The sequence below is a fragment of the Eucyclogobius newberryi genome, unplaced genomic scaffold (genome assembly GCF_026437365.1).
Source record: "Eucyclogobius newberryi isolate DKJ021-1_F unplaced genomic scaffold, fEucNew1.0.hap1 SCAF_1, whole genome shotgun sequence".
NCBI lineage: Eukaryota > Metazoa > Chordata > Actinopteri > Gobiiformes > Gobiidae > Eucyclogobius > Eucyclogobius newberryi.
In genome coordinates, this window is record NW_027315723.1 from 27,883,439 (window position 1) to 27,900,433 (window position 16,995).

At 40.8% G+C, this 16,995-nt stretch overlaps 3 protein-coding genes across 5 annotated transcripts; all 3 read right to left on the reverse strand.

Moving 5' to 3' along the window:
- Positions 1–549: 549 nt before the first annotated feature.
- LOC140365194 (adenosine 5'-monophosphoramidase HINT3-like) lies at positions 550–1,812 on the reverse strand. The gene is made up of 5 exons (XM_072451471.1): positions 1,682–1,812; positions 1,501–1,618; positions 1,346–1,415; positions 1,143–1,269; positions 550–773 (listed from the first exon to the last, which is right to left on the reverse strand). The coding sequence occupies exons 1-5, from the start codon at positions 1,760–1,762 to the stop codon at positions 726–728; spliced, it is 444 nt and encodes a 147-aa protein (XP_072307572.1). The 5' UTR covers positions 1,763–1,812; the 3' UTR covers positions 550–725.
- A 354-nt stretch (positions 1,813–2,166) lies between these two features.
- Positions 2,167–3,437, reverse strand: LOC140363634 (adenosine 5'-monophosphoramidase HINT3-like). The gene is given in 5 exon segments (XM_072450263.1): positions 2,167–2,232; positions 2,419–2,542; positions 2,613–2,682; positions 2,921–3,038; positions 3,264–3,437. Coding segments are annotated over 5 exon segments (447 nt in total). The 5' UTR covers positions 3,333–3,437.
- Positions 3,438–3,553: 116 nt separating this feature from the next.
- ncoa7b (nuclear receptor coactivator 7b) lies at positions 3,554–16,813 on the reverse strand. Of its 3 annotated transcripts, none has more exons than XM_072442377.1 (17): positions 16,644–16,813; positions 15,994–16,142; positions 13,497–13,651; positions 12,867–12,934; positions 12,671–12,778; positions 12,527–12,598; positions 12,240–12,365; positions 10,947–11,131; positions 9,634–9,755; positions 8,998–9,558; positions 8,524–8,695; positions 8,293–8,437; positions 6,927–7,052; positions 6,648–6,800; positions 6,481–6,576; positions 5,152–5,225; positions 3,554–5,058 (listed from the first exon to the last, which is right to left on the reverse strand). In XM_072442377.1, exons 2-17 carry the CDS (start codon positions 16,029–16,031, stop codon positions 4,923–4,925), a joined length of 2,337 nt encoding a protein of 778 aa, XP_072298478.1. In that variant the 5' UTR covers positions 16,032–16,142; positions 16,644–16,813; the 3' UTR covers positions 3,554–4,922. The 3 variants fall into 3 exon arrangements, with proteins under 3 accessions (XP_072298478.1, XP_072298470.1, XP_072298460.1); XM_072442369.1 differs by having other exon boundaries at positions 9,634–9,788; positions 13,503–13,651; positions 16,644–16,812; XM_072442359.1 differs by having other exon boundaries at positions 9,634–9,788; positions 16,644–16,812.
- Between the last annotated feature and the right edge of the window lie 182 nt (positions 16,814–16,995).

Genomic DNA, 16,995 nt, shown 5'->3' on the forward strand with positions numbered 1-16,995 from the left:
AAATCAAATCAATTTATTTTTGTAAGGCCCAAAATCACAACAACAGTTGCCTCTGAGGGCCACAGGGAGAAATGAATCAACAATGTCTGTGGTGGCGATGGAGTCAGACAATGTCTGTGGTGGCGATGAAGTCAGACAATGTCTGTGGTGGCGAGGGACGATGTCCCAGGGTCCTCTGTCCTTAGACTCTCCTTCCTTAGACCTGTGAAACCTCTCCCTCCCACAGCGAGGGTGGATCAGTCTCTCACTGAAGCTGCTCTCCAGAGTGGACAGAGTGTCCTGCAGGGGGCGACACTCATGGTCCAGCATAGATGTGAATCTAGCCAGGACCCTTCTGTCCCCCACCTCCTGCACCGAGTCCAGAGCACAGCCCAGGACGGAGCTGGACTTCTTGATGACTCTGTCCAGCCTCTTCCTCTCCCTCTCTGTGATGCTGCTGCTCCAGCAGGCCACACCTACAGGAGCTGATGCCACCACAGAGTCACACATTGTGAGCATAATGTGGCGAACAAAATGTGGCGTCCAAGACCGAGACACAGTAACAACATAATAAAATAGGCACATTAATGACAGATTAAACATTTAATTTATTCATAGGGAAATGCCTAAATTGATGGATGGCATGTTGCCTACAATAGGTGGATTATAATACAATATATGCACTGTACAAATAAATGATATCAGAGTATAAAATCATTGTAGCACTATAATTCCATATTTACTCTTCATTTTACTTTTCCTTCTGTCTTCAGCTGAGAAAGCACATTGTCGACCTATAACAAACAAAATATCCATAGTAGACTTAAAATCAGAGGTTAATTTGTAAATCAGATTCAGAGTCTCCAAAATCTCATTTACCCTGAAGAATCAAGAGCTAGGGGAATGTATTCCTTCAATTGAGGGATCAAACGCACATACATACTGTACATGCATATAATATAGCTGGTCTTTAAGGGCACAATAGAGCACTTTTGGTGTCATCAAATCAGGTGCTCTGGGATTAAGGGAAACAAGAAAAAAAGCCCTAAATAATAAAGCCACAAGAACCAAATATAGGTAAAGGAGTCTGGTAAGTGCTTAGAAAGTGTGTTATTAATCTGTTAAAATAAATATTCTTCAGTGCCTGTGATGGCTTTACTTACAGTGATGAACCAGTGAGACTGTGGCCCATAGCGAAGCATTGACCGGTGACTCATCTGACTGAATGGAGCCAAAACATGAAGGTGGAGGTGAGGCACTGATGAGAATGGAGGTACATGAAAGCCCATCCTGCATTCAACAAACAAGGGACATCAGCAGCATTTAACAATCAACTTTACTGCAAGTCAAGAGTCAACCAGTCCACCTAATATCCTCCAAATCTGACGCTTTGTTCATCTGTAGCATCCTCATTCCCATGTCTTTCATTTGTTCCACTATAAACACATGTAACAAATGAGTAATAGATGTCACAAACATGATTGACAACAAAGCAAAGGAAAGTTTAAACAGAAGCCTCACTGAGTTGAATGTGGTCAGGTTGTAGTTTGATACAATTGTCAATATGTTCCTTTGAAATGATAAGATAGTGATGAGCGGCCCCTGGCTTCCGGTCACGGACACACACCGCCGCGTCGTCCTGCAAACGTCACATCGTTCATTGAGAGCGTCTCTTTGATTCATGAAAGTCCGAGCTACTCACTCTCATTAAGACTTCCGTGTCCCGCTCATTATTTGCCATTTGACAAAACTCACAATCGTCTTCAACAGTTGCTGGATCCATAGTTTGTTTCGCTTTTCCACGCGACAAACGCTCCCAATAATATGAAGTTGGGGCGGGGCTGAACAGTACGCATCCCACGTGCGAGGTTCAAGGATTCTCGTACATTTGCCCATCAGACAGATGTTCTCACAAGGAAGGTTTTATTGCAAACTATCAGCTGGATAAGGTGTATCATTAAATGTATTGAACAGTTGATACAGATAATACGAGTTAGTTTGTTAGGCCTACATTAAAGTGAATAAGGTTTACCTTGAGGCGAAATATATGACATATATGACAGAAATGAAATAAATAAGGAATCAAGAGTATTTTATTTTGGTGATTCATTTTGGTTTAGTTGAAACATGTAATTAAACAAACTTCAAGCATTTCCTTCTTTAATATTGTGTAGTTTATTTAGCCCATCAGTAACGCCAGCAGCAGCTTGATTCACTTTGGGGTTCGAGATGATGTTTCCAGAAATGGTCAGCCTAGCAATAAAGAAAACACAATAGACTTAATGATATCAATAATGTTCAGTGGTAAACGTTAGTTTCAGCTTCTGTTTATAAGCGACATTTTGAGGACGTCTAACTATTGAAAACATTGAATATTTTCTAGACCTAAGACCTACATTTATTCCCAGTCAATGTTTGAATAAATGCATGTGTTCTTACCTCTATGAATCGTTCGCCAGGAGTGAATTTGTGAAGACAATACATAGATATCTGACTTGAGGGAGCGACTACATGGAGATGCAGGTGATCTACAGAAGTGTAGGGAGGTATGTGAAAACCCAACCTGCAAGAAATACAAGTAGTTTGATGCTCAAGGACTACTTCATCCATGGGACATTACTTCCTTTGCTTACTTAATGTCTTTCATGTCACAAACACCTTGTTCTTGTAAAACAGCTTTGCCCATTTCAGTCATTCTCTCAACTAAACATAAAAAACACAAGAGCAGGTCATTTTTACACAAAAAATATTAAATTGGGCTTAATTGTTTTGGCTTCTGATAAATAGCAATATTCGTTCATATAGTAAAGAAATGCTACATAAAGAGCATATGAAAAAATAAATATTGTTATCTTTCAATTCAATTTAGGGTCTATTATATATATTATTGTCAATATCCCTCAGCCTATGTCTTTATTAAGATAAAGACTAGAAGCCATACCCAGACTGTGGTGATGCCATTCAAAAGAGAGACAGCTGACTATATGTTCTTTGGGTACAACGAGGTAGTGATGGGGGGCAGCAGGATAAATGTCTCAGAAACAAACCAATTCTTCATTCTGAAAGAAATAAAAATGAATAAAAAAAACCTTCAATACTGTAAAATACACACGGCAGATTGTCATTGAACTCATCACTGTACAAATAAACGTATCGATGTATAAACCTCAACATAAAACCACGTATTGCTAGATAAATGATCTTATTATATAACAGATATGTACTTATCAAGCGAGAAAGTGTTTGTTAAATGAAAATGGTATTGTTTACTTCAAGAGACTTACCTGTTGAAGTATTTCTGTTTCTTCGTCTTCGCCTTTTGAAATCGTGCAGAAAATACAACCGTCACCCATTAAATCTGTCGCTGTCGGTCATCAGAACAGAATTCCCAACTATTTCTTTACAAACTGTAAATTTAAATAAGTAAACCAAACACAAATGTTCCTTGTCTGTACTTCCTGCTTTAGACCGTCTATTATGGCAAAGAACAATGACTCTCACATGTAGCTTAGCACGGTTTTGAAATGGAGCGCAACATAAAGTTAAATATTAAAGTAAATACAACTAGACACCATGCAGTATATTTACCATTTATTTGGCTTAAGTGGTTGAAATAACACACAATTAATAGATTCTTGGTGATAACGCACCAGTTGTGGATTTACAGGTAATACTTGGGACAGCATTCACAGTCACAACATTGAACAGCCACAACAAGAGTTCAGTTTAAGATGAAGTAATGCGTATATAGTATGGCATGTATGATCATGGTATTTGCAGTATTATATGTTCATGCACACACAATCCCTTTAAAATAGCCCAAGTTCTAGTTTAGTGACATGAAATACACAGCAATAACGTCCTAAAATAATGTCCCATGTTTCACCTATTTGAAGTAAACTGGATACACCCAGGTGTGGTTGTAAAGTCTCCTATGTAGAGTGATTAACATGTTAAATAATTAATGTGGAACTTAATGCTTTATATCAAGGGCTTCAGTAAGGAACAGTAAAAAAACAAAACAATTTAGTGCAAAGTGACTCAATAAATCTAAAACTGGCCGCGGATTTGAACATCGACAAGTGAAATATTATAACTTAATACTTAAGTGTAGTGCTTGTTCAATTGCTAGTTCAAAAATTTAAATGGATTTCACATTTTCATAAAAGTAAGACCTTCAAAACTGAACACTCTTTGTAAAAACAGAATGTAAAAAAATACAATGTAATAAAACATGAAAGATTATAAAATGTGAGCACATTTTCCACTCAGTCATCATGAACAATCCGCTTGTACTCTCTGGATGCCCTAATGCGTTTAGACGAACATAAACGCTCTTAAAAAAAAGGGAGGATTTTAATGTAAACAAGTCCAAAACTAATTGAATGTGAATGTGTGAGTTTCAAGTTTTCAATTTGTTGTGTAGCAAAATACAACAACACGCCTCTCCAACACAAGTTTGGATATCAATTCTATACATTTTGAACATATACAAATGATATAAACAATAGTGTCTATACATGAACACATGGCTTGTTGGACAGCTTATTTATAATTTGGTATTTGCAGAGATTTTACCCTCATCAGTAACTAGAGGCAGACTGGCCTCAGCGTTTCCCCTTTGGCCCTAAAACGATGGCTCTCTTTTAATATGTAAATAATAAGGCGGTCTGCATGCTGGGACGACTAGTGGTGAAAGTTAAGGCAGCCAATACAATGTGAGGACCGAGTCATCTTCTCACACCTTTTAACAGCACAATCTAAAAACCTCTTGCCTGAAGGCTAGAACCCACTTCAAAATGGGACTGTCCATTCATTGACACATTCATTCACCCATTCGCTCACAGATTATCAGGTGTATTGTGGAAGAATGAGGCTAGCTCCACACAGTAAAAGAACAGATCCAGTGACGTCGAAGCTTGTGGGTTGAGCCTGCGTCGATGCTACTCAAAAGTCCAGACCTCCAGGCTGTGGATGTTGAAGTCTTGCTGAGCGGAGAGCGGCGGGTTGTTAAAGGTCGCGCACTTAGTGGTCGTGCCCCGGTACAGTTCGGCGTCCAGCCACAGTCCGAGCTGCCCGCTGGAAAGAAGAGTGAAGCCGGTCAAAAAAGCTGGTCTCCTTTAACACGCTGCCACATTTTCCGGGAAACGTTGATCGAAGAGTTGTACATACCTTCCTCCTCCCATTTGCAAAGAGTCGATATTCCCTTTGACGAAGTAAGAATTCTCTCCAGTCCAGCGATACACCTGAAAAATAATAATAATTGATCATTAGTTCCACTTAAAATCGATTAATGCTGCCTTCATGTGCTCTTGGAAACTCTGCAATAACTGTTATCATCCAACTTCACAAAATCAGAGCGTAAAAATTAATTATGGCTATATTTTGTTTGTGAACCTTCAGTGTGTAATATAAAAAAAGACATCCCTCTCGGTTTGTGTCCACGCTGTCCTCCACTCCCACACAAGTTTTAGAGTTGAAATTCCATCCCGCCCCTCAAATATATAACATTTTTATTTAAAAGATTGTTTGGCCTGTATTTATTAGACAGGACAGCTTGGTGTGAAATTGGTTGAGAGCGAAGGGAAGACGTGCAGTAAACTGTCGGAGTCGGGATTTGAACTCAAGACACTGCGGCCGGCTTAACCACTCCACCACCGGGCAGTATAAAGTATAATAGAATTAGATGGGAAAGAGAGGGTTAGTTTGTTTTGGCGGACGAAGAATGGGAAAATGTATGTACAATGGAGGACCACAAAATCACATGTTTGGAAAAAAATTCTGTTGGAAGAATGTGGCCCGTTACTTCCTAACACAGTGTCAGAGTGCTCATTATTCACATAAATGCAGACTGTTGGAGAAACTATGGCAGCCAGGAGGCAAACCACTATCATGTATTTTGGGACTGTCCTGTTGCACAAAAATATTGGACTGAAACTAACAAGGCAATGTGGACTATTTTCTCCCATATCCCACCCATGGACATAATAAAAGTTTATCTTTGGAACGTCTCCTGGCATCACAAAATAATTGATGACACAAACCGCACAGTTAAAGACTGGACTGACATCATAATCAACAAAGGCAATATGGAAAAAAATAATACACTTCCGGCTTCAATCTGAAAATGGACAACTTTGACAGACACTGGACTAAATGGGAGTTCTATCTTGGACTTAATGTACCTTCTTTTATTTGGATGACACCCCTTTCTTTACTTATTTTGTTTCCCTCAAGTCCTGCCCAGGTCTGTGGTCAAATCTGAGTTTCTGAGATCACATGAAAGCAGCAACAGACATCATAAATCATCACAGTTCATCGTCATAGCGTTATTTGTATATCTATTTATTCCTATTGTATTATTAATGACTTAGAAAAAGAACAGGACACTTTGCACAATAATATCCTGCACACCTCAATCCAAAAGTGACTTTGTACCCAGTGCTTCAGCCCTAACGACCGTAGCACTACATTGATAGTTCATAGTTTAAATGTCAAAACCTTGATTTCGGGACAGAAGCTGTAGAGAAATGTTTCTCCTGTGCCGTAGAAGTGTTCGGTGACTCTGAATGGATGCGTTGAGAAAGCTCCAAATATCTGAATAGATAAATAAACAGTATTATTTCATAGATTTGTTCCGTCTCGACAACAGTAAGTCAACAGCTTACTTGGTGATCCATGTCTTTGATGACGAGTAGCACGGGACTGTCCACCTCCAGCAGGCTTCTGTAGAGCGTCTTGAGACTGGTGCCGTGTTTCTCAGTGCTGTAGGCCAGTCTCCAGGGGTAACCTTGCACCCGGGCCGGCAAACGACAGGTGAGCTGCAGAGCAAAATAATCAGATTCAAGTCCCGCCGTGACCTGGTTATCTCGGTCTGCACCTCTTCCTGTCAATAACCGTTAGCCAATAAACTTGGCACGGTTCCTTAGCAGCGATAAAGGACCTACTTTCTCGATGTGAGTGTCTTCCAAAAGGTCACTGGTGTCGGTCAGCAAAGGCAGCGCGTCCACAGACAAGTCCACGTCGCAGGTCCCGAAACTCTGCCTACGCTTGGCCTCATTAATGGTGATTATCTAGATAAGGAACAGAAATGCAAACATACCATAAGAAATTCTACGAGGAACTTTAGATTTCATATCGTGTGTATTGTGGTTAGAGATGCCACCGTATCAGTGAGAGTGCGGTGACTTTTATGGATGGGCAGACTTGGGGTGATATCAATATTTAGTAGATAACGTTTGCACGCGATAGTGAAAAAAAAAAAAAAACATGCAAGAAATATTCAAACCCCAGTCTCCTGTGTGAAGGGCAAACGCTTATGCTACTTAGCTAAAGTCCCATACGGGTAAAAAAGCTGAATGGATTAAATAGGCTCATTTCATTTGCACAAATTAGCGCTCTATGTAGTTAAATGCCTGTATTTCTAAACGTCATATAATTATAAAAGTGAACAGAGCCTTAGATACAAACAAAAACTTGTCTCTAAAAGATATGTTTTTAAATCACTTGATGAATCTTGGCACTGTTGTTGCTTCGTTTCTCCTCTGCACATGCTCAGTCAGGGCAAAACCTGCAAACCTCCAAGATTCTCACAGGTTTACTCAGCGTGGTTTGAGCACAGATCCATGGGTTTGAGGCTGTGTGGTCCTCAGAGCTCAGACCTCTAACAGAAGCTGCTGTCTGCTCCGGTTCTAAAAGTTGACGTTAGAGAGCGGAGCATGAACGGGCCTCTGAGCCTCACACTGAGCAGCTGCAGGAGAAGAAGAATCAAGCTTCCCATGCAATACTGCTCAGTGACCTGTAGAGGCCACTAAAAGACACAGTGACTTCAGCCAAGCTTCAACAGCAGAAGTGAGGGGAAAACAGGCTTATTTGAATATATTTTGTACCAATTTAAATATAATTGTTAAACACAGTCATTTTTTATTTTGACTGCACGCCACAGCACCATATCGAATTTTGGTGTTCCGATTAGAAGCGGAAACATCATGATACAGCAATTATTCACAATTATCAAAGCATAAAGCAAGAGATCCTTACAATTATAGTGTGACCTGAATGATCACAGCATAATCTTGACATTCAAAATTGTGGTATAAGCAGAGATGGATGCAGTAGATGTAGTAAAAGTAAAAATGTATTAGCCAAGTCCATGTAGCATAGTACATTTGGTCATACAATTGCACATCCCTTTTTACATCTACTTAAAATGTAATAAGGTTCTTGTGAAGTGATAAATGAATACTTACTTAAGTCAGGCAAAAATACGAAGACAGAATTATGTTCCAGGTTTCGCGTTGCACATGAACTCACCTCCCAGCTACAAGAAGCAGGGTCGCCGAAGAAGTTATCAATCATGTCCAGCTCGTCCTTCTCCACTAAGACAAAGCCCTGCTCGCGGGCCTCTTTACCGTAGACATCAGACCACTGCACAAAGAACGAGTACAAATGGTCCACCCTATAAAGAAGATACAGAGATTAAACACATAATGGGGATCGACGTAAATTACAGAAGAATGTAGAGTACATGCTAGTTCAAAATACCTTTCCTGAGGCACAGCAAACCAATATTCTGGTTGTCTTCCCCAGCCCCCCAACGTGTGCCTTGGGCTTGAGGTCAACCCTCTGGCAAACGACTTCCTCATGGGTTTTCCCACTTTGAAGCACAGAAACATGGGTGGATTTTTACTCTTTTCCTCCGACGACAGAAGCATGTCTAGAAAACAAACACACAGAAAGTCATCATACCCTGCTATAATTTGCTGATTGTGTTGTGGAGGGCGATATATCAAAATCTGGATAATATAGTCAATGTTGTTAAGTGATATTTCTGCACGTTTGTGATTATTTGACAGACATTTCACATTTGCCTGATGATTAAACCCAAACTAAAATGTTTAAAGACATGTTCACACACATTTCTGTATCTGAATACGCCTAAAAAATACAAAGATATTCCCTTTTGTCAAAAACGCCCTACCCTATAGTGTTGCCCTTGTAATGTTACATAAGCCGTACCTTCGATTGGCGCCTGCATCCTCTGCAGCAGCCACGATTTCACCTCGGCCTCATAGTTTTTCTTCCGTATCTCCTCCTCGCTGAGTTCATTTCCTTCTGCTGGTCGGCCTGCTACTTCCTCCGTTCTCTCTTTGGGACTAATTTCGTGAGCACTTGACAGTTCCCTGTGGGTGGCAGAAACAGTTTTTTGGTCGGTCTCTTTGACTTCCTTCACAGGATCCAGCTTTCTATGCTCCGCAGGTTTGGCATCTTTGGCTTCGATGACCCGTTGGCTCTCCGATTCCTCACGCCGTTTGGAAGTCTCTAATAAAGACGTCGTTGATCCGTCTTCTACCGAGCTGTTCTGCGCTACACCCTCGTCATCTTCGTCTTCCAACTTCCCCCCGGCTCCACAAAGCGGTTGGTCCTGGACTGAGGTGGAGATCTCGTTTTGGTCTTTGCCTGTGGCTTGAGTTAAAGACGTTCCCTCTCCGTCCTCCGTGCTGAAATTTACAGTCGGCTCCAACTCCGTGAATCCTTCATCCGACGGCGTCTTCTCAGTTTGATCTCCTACTGTAGTAACTAATACAAAACAACAACAAATTACTTTACAGCCTAGACAGAAGATTGCAGTTTTTGTAGTTAGTATTCACACACCGGTTTCTGACAGAGTGGTCTCGATGTCGTCCAAAACGATAGGTCTCTTTGGATTTTGAGCCTCGTAGCGACTAAAGGGGTTCAGGTCCCGTTCGGAGGGAAGCTGCTCCCACTCCCCGGGCCTGTACACGGGACAAAGATCCTCAGGACGATCGCTATCAGGTCACGCAAACGGCACGCGGCGGCACAACACGGTGGAGGACAAATGAACAGAAACAAAAAAACAGACACACAAAAAAAAACACAAATTCAACTGAAATTTTAAAAATGAATGAATCGACTTAAAAACAAAGGAAAATGATGGCAAACATGAACAACGACGTGCAATAGAGGTGGAGAATACAGCATCGACGAGTGACGAGATTATTAGGTTAAGCTCTATTATTTAGGTCACAGTATAATCGTGGCAACTACAAAAAGTATTAGCGTGACTATTTTAGAAGCTATATTTCGTTTCTATTTGAATCTATAGTTAAAGAAATGCATCTAAATTTACGTTTTTTTCATCCGGCTGTTTGTGTCACATTTACTTTGATTTGTCATTCATTTTCATAAAGCTGGTAACAGATTTGAGGAATAGTATAATAAGAGTTTGCCGTTGTTTGACCTCAGTAATCTTTGTTAAATTGTGACGTTTCCTCTCACAATAATGGTGACACTCAAATTTGACATCGTGACATCCCCATCTACAAGACAATGTAGGAATTGTAGTTTTGAACATATGATAAATTACAATACAAACAAGTACATAAGGTAATCTACAATAAGAAAACTGTCAAAAGGCGGTGAAAAAGATTTGATCAAATTTATAAATAGAAATTTGCAGTATCATTTTTCAAACAAGAGGTAATTTTGCTGCACTTTTGTGGTCAGTTTATACAACCTTTTGTGCAACACTTCATTAAAAACATGTTTTAGGTAGCACAATTCCGATGGATTGCAAAAATATTCTCTTATCTTTTTCTTATTCGGTTTATCGATATTCAGGTAGCAGTAATAATGAGTTATTTCAGTTAAAGGCAAAGTACTTTTAAATCTGGCTGTTTATGTGACAATAGCGTGACTTTTTCAATCAGAAACGTTTGATTTCATAAAGCTGGACTTGTGAAAGGCCAATTAAGGATTTCAAGCTTGTTCAAACGTTTCTTCTCGCGCTAATTGCTGCAGTGAACAACAAAAATATACCAATTTAAGTCAATATTGTCCACCTCTAATCTATGCCACAAACTGCATTCAAAATAAAGTGCGTGGAAACAAGAACCGAGGGAGAGTGGCACAACAGACGGGCAGGAGACGCCAGCGCGGGCCCTTACGACGGCAGGACATCCTTGAGCTTCATGCGGGACACGTCGTTGTACAGCGCCACAGACACCACCTCCTCCATGGGGCAGATCAGGCCGTACTCCTCGCAGCCATGCTCGATCACCAGCGGGTCCGACTTGTGGGGGTCGAACATGATGTTGTTGGGGGTCACGATCAGCACGCCTCCCACCACTCCCTGCCAAAGCAAGGAGTGCTCATTAAACACAACAGAGGAGCGTCGACGGTCAACTGTCAAATCCACTTCACTCGCAGAGAACATTTCATAAACAACAACAGTGACAACAAAAACGATCCAACTTAATGTCTATACTCAGAAAAATGCTTGATATTCTATACTAATTTTGACTCTTTTTAGACAATAGAATAGAATTTTTTTAAAAGAATAATAGTTTTTGCTTTAATCATAGGTCAGTGTTTAGTCACTTTACTCTATTTGACAAACGCTGGCATTATTCCTAATGTTGTGGTAGTGAATTGTGAGTTTATTCTGCCTTTTTACATGTAAATAACCTTGCACTTTTCTGCATAAATAATCATTATTTTTATGAAAGCCTGTGAGCTGTGGTTTGTGTAAGATATGTGATGTTTGGTTTGATCATAAAGATACACAATAGTTGAAAAAGAAAAAATGAATATACGGTATATATATATTTAATAGTATGAAAGCTCCACGCTCCAGCTTTTGATGAACTAATCTTTTCACAAAGCTTTAGTCTTCAGTTGACTTCGACACAGCCCTACTTTAAAGCTGGGGTGTCTCATTTTTTAATTATTTCTAGCTGGTTCTTAACGCTCACAAATCCTTTGGCACATTGTTAAAATCCACATGCATTAATGTTCAGGCGCATGTTCAGCTTTAGCACAGCTCTATTCAGACAGCAAAGTTAAACTCCAACACCGCCCCAAGCATAGCCAATCAGAGCGCTGCCTTCTGCTCCTATTTCCCGGTTGACGGGACATCAAATACTTTATTATTAGATGCAGCCAGCGCACAGCGGCCTAATTTTTGTCACAAAGTGGTGCTTTTACAATATGCTCTTTGGGGAAAACACAAAAATGTACTAATTTGCCAAAAAACTGTTGTGTACCCAAGCTTTAATATTACATTGTGGTCTAGTTTAAAACTATTCAGAACAAGTTCAATTGTGTGCTTTTGTGTGATTTAATCTGTATTGATACTGACTGTAAATGAGTATCCAGTTTTGTTTTGTATCTGGGTCTTGATTTCTTTTGTCAACCCTACAGTGGAGACTCATACACAAGTTTGTACAGTGAAGTCGTACCATGCCGTCTGTGAAGTATTTGCAGCTCATTTTGATAAATTTAACGGTCGTCGGGCTCTCGTCTTCTGAGTTGGGGGAGAGTTCTCGCTGGATGGACTTGACCGGCCTGCAGTCTGTGAGGCCATCCTAAAAGACCAATGGGACGTTAGCTCATTAAACATCGTTATTTGTCATTTTCATACAGGGAAATTACAAAATCGCCAGCGTCTTGGTGCGCAGTTCATCACATTTTATCACAGTTTTAGGCATTCTCTGTGACGCGAACAACTCGACTGAATTTGACTCACTTGTGGCGTCTCTGTTGAGCCGTTTGACGAGGAGGTTTGGTCCGACTGGCTCAGATCGGGAACAAATAGTCTCTGGAATACAAAAGAAGCCAAAGTCAAGGATGTTTGACAGTGATTTGAGGTCCGAGTTGCGACGACGCTTACCTGACCAGGATAAACGCTACGAGAGAACAGCTTATTCAACTGGACGAGTTTGTTTGGCGTGACGTTGAACTTGAGGGCGATGCTGTTGAGCGAATCGTTTGGTCCGACCTGGAACCGGAAGCGTAACGGCAAGATTTAACACCTCCAAATGAACAGAAATGGCAGCGACTTGTGCTGTTGCTTTAGCTGTACTTACGATAAACTCCACAGTACCCGGGGGTCTTCTCTTCTCCCACTTTGACCCATTACGTTTACTGCCACCGTCTACAGAAACTAACACAATCGTTTCATTACGCATCCGAATCATTAACGAAATACAGTTTTGTTACGCATTAGTCACGTTAAATTAGTCCACAATCTGACCTTTATACTCGATATGAGCCAGCACATTTTTGCCAAACATAACAGAGCCATTAGTTCATTAGTTCACATTGTGCAATTATTAAAAAAAAAAAAAAAAAAAGAGTCAAGCGCAAAAACAGCACAAAGACTCCAGCTGCATCACAGTTTGCTTCACTGTTACATTGTGATTGCATCTAATCTAGTTATAGTCAACAATACACAATGATGGACGGTTTGCGCAGCTGTCCGTCTGCTTGCTGAATGTATGATGCAGATGATTGCACTGCTTTTGTTTGGGGAAGACACAAGGAGTCAAATTACGACATAAGTTAGGAAAATGTGATTAATTTCCTGTTCCTCGACATTGTTCCTTTTTTTTTAACGACTCTACTTCTCCTTTATGCAAATCATCCACACATAAAGATCGTTGTGCGTGAAGAAAGAGTAGATTAGCTTGACAATGTGCGAGTAAAAAGAAACTTACTTGCACTTGTAGGCGGCTTTTCGGTGATCCTCTGTGGTTCTTCTTCCCTTTTGGTTTGGTTTGTGCCGTTGGTCATGTCGGGGCAGGAGATGACCGAAGGCGTCCGGTCGCTCACAGTCGTCTCCAGCTGTTTGAGCTGCTTCCGCCGCTTCAGCCTGTTTAAAATGCAGAAAAATACGTGTTAACCACTGGCTACAGGTTTCTTTCCCAATTATAGACCGATATAATTGACAAAAATCAAGATGTAACAGATGTTTCCAAACTAAACCAACATTCTCTGCAGATAAGCGCGCGCAATGTCTGACCTGCTGATTGCTCAACACGTGTTTTTACAGCACATAAATTCCCTTAAATGGCTCACCAACTTGGCCAGTATTTATATATAACAGAAGGGTTTTAAACTTGTGCTTTATGTCATTGTCAAGTCAGCCTCATTAAAAGTCGTTTCGTGCCATTACAGTGTGTGATTTACTGACTCTCTAGCCCTGTTGCTCCAGCATTAATCATTGATGGTTTTAGACATTATGTAACAGCAGTTCCAGTCCAGGCAGTTTTGGGGTGCACCGAGGGGTACTACCGCAATGCCGCGCTGCACGGCTTAACAAAAGTGATGCACTTAAGGATAATGGATCTACTATGAGACGTCAATAGTCAGTGAAGCTTTTAAGTGTTTAGTTTGTTGAAGAAAGATAAGGACAAAAGACGATCTATTATGTGTCCCGGTGCACGGGGTTGTAGCTCCAGGCCAAGGCAGAATAAAGGCAGAGGAAACAGAGAGGCACCTTTAATGTTGAAGTGGTAAATGGAAATGTTGGAGCAGGGTCGATAAGACTGCAGACAGGCTTTCCCGCTGAACCCCCGGACACTCACATCTGGTGCACAACTCAGGAATTCACAGAGGCCAAGTGTACTCCTGCAGGGCCTTTGCAAGAATCTGCAGTTTCCTCTCTCCAATGCTGAACCCTTCGACTTCAAATAAAAACTGACTTGTGCTCGGAACACAACAGATAACATCAGGTGCATGTTTTTCTAATTATGACTTTGTTTGGCGGGGTAATTTCCTGTGGTAAATATTTGTCATAGTTTTAATTTAAAAAAAAGAGCGAAAATAACAAGGAAGTGCTGACTCAAAAATAAAAGGGACAATTTTACACACAACGGACAATTTTCTGTCAGTTTAAACAATCATTTGACAAAATAATGGTCTTATCAAGTATTGTTATTTGTAAAATCATAACTGTTGCATAATTTATATGGATTTTAGCTGTTGTTTACAATATGGTTGCTAGATAACAGTTGTGGAATTACTTCGACATATGTCCAACCAGGAAGTAACATAATAAACGTCGACCAAAATTGTCAAAGTGGGGAAGAATTGGCCGAATGTTTAGCCAATTCTTAAATATAATTATGTTCACTGCGTTTTGGTGAAATGCATAGTCTAACCTGTTTTATGCACTGTACAATGCATACACTTTGAGCACAATATTCCCCTACAAAAACTGTCCATGTCGAGAAAACAGTTTCCTCCTGTTGTAATCTGCCACACGTTTTTGGTCACGTTGCATTTGTAAAAACACGCAAAAGGCACGACCCAGTGTTCGACCTTATGTAATGAGCTGCAAAATGTTGTGCTCCATTTGTCCAGACAGCAGTGAACATATGGTGAACGGGAGCAAGTGGGGCTCACCTGCGACTGTGCGAGCTGGAGCTGGGACGAGAGATAAGCTCCATCACTTCCTGACATGTCCCGGTTTGTGCTTGAACCAAAACAACGAGCATAAAACATCTAGTCCTCCAACTGCTTCCTCGTGACGAGCTCAGTAATTACACTTGCAATGGATTTCCTCCAGACTAATTGAGATGTGCAACACGATGAGACAGCATTCTTCTTCATTATCTAATAACATCCTCCAGAAGGAAATATGGCTCTGGCCCAAAAAATGAAAATCACTTCAACCTTGAAAAATAATTTACATAAAATGTCTCTGCATAGCAACAGAGGAAGTCCATCTTTAAAAGCACAAGAAAACAAAACCTGAAATCTTAATTTCAATTAGATTGGCTGTCTGACATGTTAAAATCCATAATCAATGTCAAACGTATTAAAAATCAGATACTAATCAAATCTAGATAGTAATTTGCACTTAAAATGTGACATTTTCTGAACAGTTTTAGCTTCATCAAAGCCAGTATAAGACCACATGTAAACATAAAGAAAGTACTACTATTTATGGAGCCTGTTCCTTACTATCGGAATCGAGTTTGAAGTTTCAGTATCAGCTCCACAATGTACTGGACCTGAGCGGTCAGTCTCAGGAAATTAGATGCTGCAGCCATTAGCAAAGCATTAGGACAAAGCTTTGGTGAAGACAATATAACCAATACTTTAAAAAGAACATGCAGTGAAAAGGCGTCTTGATACTTTTGTAGGCCACTTCAACACAGGCACACCCCATCAGACTGTGCATCAAATGTGTATCGTGTTCTCACATACCTTGCAAAATAGCCTGGCTTCCTCTCCATCTTCTCCATCCTGCCACAGGGCTTAAAAGAAGTGCACTCTGGCCATGCAAACACCCACAGACTCCAGCAGCAGCAGACACAGCAATCACCGTCTACGTCTCACAGGTTTACGTCTTTGTTCTGTGTAAAATAAATTAAAATCACCCTCAGTATCTTGTACAACAACAACAACAACAACAACAACAGACTGACGCAGCAGCTGAAGCGTTAGGACTCTTTATGGACACAGCCTCACAATTTCAACTCGTTCAGCTGCACGACAGGATGGGAAATGCACACATGACACTTTAGCACATGTGGTATGTTATGTCATCAGGCTGGAACACACACTTTGATCTATATTTTGTGCAAAGCGAGTGTGTGTGTGTGTGTGTGTGTGTGTGTGTGTGTGTGTGTGTGTGTGTGTGTGTGTGTGTGTGTGTGTGTGTGTGGGTGTGTGGGTGTGTGGGTGTGTGGGTGTGTGTGGGGTGTGGGTGCGTGCTAAGCCACCTTTAGCAAAATACACAAATCAAAGTGAATATAACACAAACAAATTGCAATATTAAAATGACTGAACTCGTGTGCGCGCCACATCGCAGCAGTTTGAGCAGACACCGTTAGAATAGTGAGAAGAGGCTGTACCTTCTAGCCGACATGCTACATCTTCTCTGGAGTGTAGCAGCTCAGAAGCAAAGATCCACCTTCAGCTCCGGCTCAGTCAACGTCCAGAGCAGAAGGCTGGACACAGACGGATTAGCCACAGGGAGGATAAATATACGCCGACCAAGGTCCACTGTTTCATCTGATTTAACGACAGCCTGCGCGCACGCACTAGCTAGCCACTTTGTTTACAAGACAATAGCCACCTGGTGGAGATTTTACGCACATTACCCGTGATCATTTTACCCAGGCTGTTTTTTTTAAACTCAGACGTTTTTTCGTGTCACTAAAAGCAAACATACGTTCCAAAATACCTCATGCGTAAAAAACGAAT

Coding starts and splice junctions, on each gene's coding strand:
- LOC140365194 (XM_072451471.1), bottom strand. CDS start 1,762: ATGGATCCAGCAACTGTTGAAGACGATTGTGAGTTTTGTCAAATGGCA. Junction 1,619..1,681: donor ACACGGAAGTCTTAATGAGA/GTGAGTAGCTCG, acceptor TGACGTTTGCAG/GACGACGCGGCGGTGTGTGT. Junction 1,416..1,500: donor ACCTGACCACATTCAACTCA/GTGAGGCTTCTG, acceptor ATGTGTTTATAG/TGGAACAAATGAAAGACATG.
- ncoa7b (XM_072442359.1), bottom strand. CDS start 16,031: ATGGAGAAGATGGAGAGGAAGCCAGGCTATTTTGCAAG. Junction 11,132..12,239: donor AATACTTCACAGACGGCATG/GTACGACTTCAC, acceptor TTGCTTTGGCAG/GGAGTGGTGGGAGGCGTGCT. Junction 8,696..8,997: donor GATGCAGGCGCCAATCGAAG/GTACGGCTTATG, acceptor TTTGTTTTCTAG/ACATGCTTCTGTCGTCGGAG.